General features: G+C 30.0%; 1 protein-coding gene across 1 annotated transcript; it reads right to left on the bottom strand.

Moving 5' to 3' along the window:
* Nucleotides 1–926: 926 nt before the first annotated feature.
* Nucleotides 927–3,851, bottom strand: LOC140970218 (transcription factor MYB15-like). The gene is made up of 3 exons (XM_073431857.1): nucleotides 3,551–3,851; nucleotides 3,269–3,398; nucleotides 927–1,605 (listed from the first exon to the last, which is right to left on the bottom strand). The coding sequence occupies exons 1-3, from the start codon at nucleotides 3,681–3,683 to the stop codon at nucleotides 1,134–1,136; spliced, it is 735 nt and encodes a 244-aa protein (XP_073287958.1). The 5' UTR covers nucleotides 3,684–3,851; the 3' UTR covers nucleotides 927–1,133.
* Nucleotides 3,852–4,697: the final 846 nt, after the last annotated feature.

Raw genomic sequence — 4,697 nt, 5'->3', positions numbered from 1 at the left:
TAATTGTAGAAAAATAAAGTATATTTACTAAATCAAATAAACAATAGTTTAAAAAATAAAAATTATTCAAAATAAATATTAAATTATGAAAATTTATGATATAAATATACAATAAATATTTTTTCAGACATACAATATATAAAAATGTAGGAAATATTTATTAGTTACATTTTTTTTAAAAAAATTAAAATTTTCGGGTCAATTCGAACCCAACTCAACCCAGTCATTTTTTTCGGGTCAGCTATCAGGTCCAACCCTAACCCGAAATTTCCAAACCCAAACCTGATTTTTTTTGGGATTGAACTGTATCGAATTGATGAGTCGTGTCTAATTTTGACACTGTCAACTATCCAATTTTTTATTAAAAAAACAAATTTAATACTTCGATTTTTATTTTTATTTTTGAGTACTCTTGATTTAATTTTGGAAATAATAAAAACGAAATCATATCTAACTTGGTTATACATGAATAGTACTATATATACATAACACATTATCACTAACTTCATAGAATAATTGTTTAATAGTTAAGAGATATTTATTTTTTTAAAAAAATAATGGTTGATCAATTCATCCCGAACATGTTTACCTATCTTTAAATGCTAAAATCATAATCCAACCCGCTATCTTTTAACGATGGATTGATCGATCCGACGAACCAAACCCAAATTCACTGTTTGGATTATGTCTTTTGTTAAGATCGACAAAGCGTCATTTTATGAACCAATTCCATCTAATTTTATGTTAATTTTTATATCATAATCTCAATTCGAGAAGATCACTTATTTTGACTCTCAAAATATATACTATATAAATAATAAGTATCTAAAGCAATGTTAGTGCTTTACCTAAGTTTCCTTGGTGTCATGATCATTGTTGAAGTTAGTCTAAAGCAATAAATTGTCAAAAATAGCGAGCCATCTCGATAATTTTAAATTTGACTAATGTAGGAAATCTGACTTATTTACAAACCCAATTGATTTAAGTAGCCCCGCCACAATTATGATTTATTATTAGGAATCGTTTACAAGGTGAAATAAGTCTAATCTAATTTCCAACACCGATCATCACAAGAACTTGGAAAGGTCAAATTAAATCTCCCGTTATCTAAAATGAAAACCCAAAATAACACTTCAGAATTCCGGTAAATCTTGAATGTCTCCATCCCTACTCAAAAGATTGTACCAAAAGTTCAAGCTATCATCAGATGTCGAACCAATTTCCACACTTTGGATAGGATTTAAAGGACTCAGGCACTCAACTTGGTCGATTGATAATTCTTCGGACCAAAAACTTTCGTCGATACGAGGGAAATATTCCGACGAATAATCGATTTCTTCGTCTTTGATAAAGACCATCTTCTTCTTCCCCGTCGAAGAATCCGTCACGGATGACATCTCGCTAGAGCATTGTTGCTGGCTGGTACCGACATTTTCTTTAACAGTGTCGGAATTAGTATCTTCTGCGACTTTGGTGTCAACCGGGCGTCTCTTGGAGTCCCGGGTGGACTCGTGATTCTTGAGCCGTTTCTTCAATTGGGTATGCCAAACATTTTTAATTTCGTTATCCGTGCGTCCCGGCAGCCTAGCAGCAATTGCTGACCATCTGGTACATAAATTTTCACATGACATCGATCACCTTCGCGCTGATCGGCAAATGTTTAATCTTCTTTTATTATTCATATGTTTGTTTCAAAATTTTGAACATTAATTAAAAGATTGGGACATTTGAAGAGTTGACAAAGCTGGTCGTGAATCCAACAAAAACACATAACCAGTACGTGCATAGTTATTGGCATCAACACTTGTAAGATTAATTTATTCACTGCCATTAAAGGGAATCTCTGAGATCTTGTTGGGTAAGAGGTTCGCTAGCTAAATTCCAAGCACGACACCTTTAAAGAGATGGGATCTATTAGTTGTTTATTTCCCTTGAAAATTACTCTCAGATTCCGTCCCAAATACATATTCATTATCTATATTAATATTATTTTATCAATCTATATATATATTCATAATAAGTTTTTATATCATATTAGTTCATTCATTAATGTTTTGACTAACTTATATAATGGTTAAATATCTTATAATTAATAAACAAATGTATATATAAATGGTTTTTTGAATTTCAATATATGGTTACAATTGACATTAAATAAATGAGTATTAATAGATTTCGGATATGTAATCGATTGATAAAAAAACGTGAAATATTGTGAAAGATGAAGGATTATTATATATATGTCAATTTTGTTTGTAGTGAGTATTTTTTTTATATACGTGACGTGTTAGAATTAAATTTTATATTATAATAATAATAATAATAATTGTACGTGCATGCGACGTGTTGAATTAATGTTTTTTTTCAAATGTCCCTCATTGTGTATGTCATTATGCATTGTGTATATATCTGATTTCGACGAGTGATGTTATGAGCACCGATGGCTAAAAACAATTGTAAAAACAAAAATACAAGGAATTTGACTTGAAAGACAAACACTGATGTGAGACTATTTTACTAGTCGTATTTTGTGATACGGATTTCTTATTTGGATCATCCATGAAAAAAATATTATTTTTTATGCCAAGTATATTACTTTTTATTGTGAATATCAGTATGATTGACCCGTCTCACAGAAAAAGATTCATGATATCGTCTCACAAAAACTTATTGTTACTGAAACTAGTTTTAAACATTTAAAACGAAAAAAAATTGAATCTTTTTTTAAATAAAAAAATAGTGACTATTGTACTCTGATTTCCAGTATAAGATAATTTAAATTTCTAAACATGTATAAAAACATTGTTTGACTGGTGAAATGAATTTCAAATATAATGAAATTAAAAAAACTAAGACAAAATAACTATTTTTTAAAACTCAAATTACTATAAAACTTGATTCAAAAGCGAATCCCAAACGTAGCCTAAGACTAATTACAGGATTTGATATAGCCACGATATAGTTTAGTCTTTCTTTAAAAACAAAAGAATAATTGCTTTCTTCATCGCTACATTTTCAAGAAAGTCGTTTCAGCAAAACAAACCTACAAGAAACACAGAAAACAAACCAAACATATCCTATGTTTTTTGTTTTTTGTCATCACTTTCAACGGATATTACTAAATCTTGGGGTGACATGTACAGAGTAGATTAAATTTTGTGCGGAATGTAATGATGTTAGAATAATTCTTCTGTTTCAAAATTAATGTTTAATTTAGAGCGTGACGGTTGAATATCTGAATTAATTGCAGTGTCTGATTAGTACATACCTGTTACCGAGTATTTCATGCAAGTTAATGATGGTTTCTTCTTCTTCTTTGCTGAAATTTCCTCTCTTAATATCTGGCCTCAAATAGTTGATCCACCTAAGTCTGCAACTCTTGCCACATCTCAAAAGACCTGCGTAAAACATCAATTAGAACACGGAAAAAAAAAAAACAATCTTAGTCGCAGGAATATCATGAAAAGGAAGAAACCCTTTTCAGAAATATGATTTCATTATTCAAAAAAGAGTTGTCTTCTTGATTAGAAAGGATTAAACTTGAGTGAACCTGCTTGTTTGGGGAGTGCGCGCCAATTGGCATGCCCGTTTTTCTGAATAAAAGAGACCAAAACCTGATCTTCCTCGGGGCTCCAAGGCCCTTTCTTGAGTCCTAGTTTCTCACAGCAAGGCGCTCTCACCATTGCTTGATGATTTTATGGGCACCTTTATTTTGCTTCTCTTTCTCAAATATATCTGCGTGTGTTGATTTCTCTGCTTTGATTTGTCACTTTTTTTTCTCTCTCCCCTTGGAAATTAGGAATAAGCCAGCTGCATATGCCAAAGGTGGGTATTTATTATCCTAGCACTGTTCGAGTACATAGCTCAGCATCTTTCTTGTACATGCAAATTGATACTAACTTGGAGCATATTCTGATCTCCCGTAATTCTTTTTAAAAATCTGATATATTAATTCTACTAATTGAATTATATATATTAATTATCGTCAAAAGTAAACAATATAATATAATTATTGTCTTCAAGGAAAAAAAGAAAGTAAACAATTATTGTTTTTAAACTATTTAATTCGTGCATGTTTTGGTTCTTTTATAAAGCATTGTTGGTGGCACATAACATTTAAAAGAATCGCTCTCTTATGCTCTTGTCTAATGTTCAGGGAGTGTTTGCGATAGATTATGATTTCAGAAAAACTGATGAAATTTATAGATTATAATTAAATGTGGAAAAATCAAGAAGTGAATGGTGTTTGAAAACAAAAGTTAAAAATCGAAAATGAGAAGTTGATAGTGTTTGATAAATTGTTGATTTGAATACTGATTTATTTTAAAGTCATGATGTTTTTAGAAACAGATTCATTATCCTACCAGCTTTTGGATTTCAATTATATTAAGCAGAAGCTAACATAAAATATGGATTTAAGAAACAAACAAAATTGATTATTTAAATTCAATAATCACTTTTTTTAGTGATTCTAAACACTCTCATAATCTAGCTAGTGATATTTAATTAGCATTAAATACAATTCAATAATCACTTTTTTTTAGTGATTCTAAACACTCTCATAATCTAGCTAGTGATCTTTAATTAGCATTAAATACCTGTGTATACATTTTATATTTTAATAAAAAAATGTATATATAAAATTTAGGGGTTTGGCATGCATGATCGATGCGGCATAACTTATTCTAATACAATCT

This window comes from Primulina huaijiensis, unplaced genomic scaffold, assembly GCF_012295235.1.
Source record: "Primulina huaijiensis isolate GDHJ02 unplaced genomic scaffold, ASM1229523v2 scaffold43375_ERROPOS137452, whole genome shotgun sequence".
In the NCBI taxonomy this organism is placed as follows: Eukaryota; Viridiplantae; Streptophyta; class Magnoliopsida; order Lamiales; family Gesneriaceae; genus Primulina; species Primulina huaijiensis.
The sequence above is the reverse complement of the archived record's forward strand: the minus strand, read 5'-3'. Positions and strand labels throughout refer to the sequence as shown.

Coding starts and splice junctions, on each gene's coding strand:
- LOC140970218 (XM_073431857.1), bottom strand. CDS start 3,683: ATGGTGAGAGCGCCTTGCTGTGAGAAACTAGGACTCAAGAAAGGGCCT. Junction 3,399..3,550: donor CGCACTCCCCAAACAAGCAG/GTTCACTCAAGT, acceptor TGTTTTACGCAG/GTCTTTTGAGATGTGGCAAG. Junction 1,606..3,268: donor CATGAAATACTCGGTAACAG/GTATGTACTAAT, acceptor TTTATGTACCAG/ATGGTCAGCAATTGCTGCTA.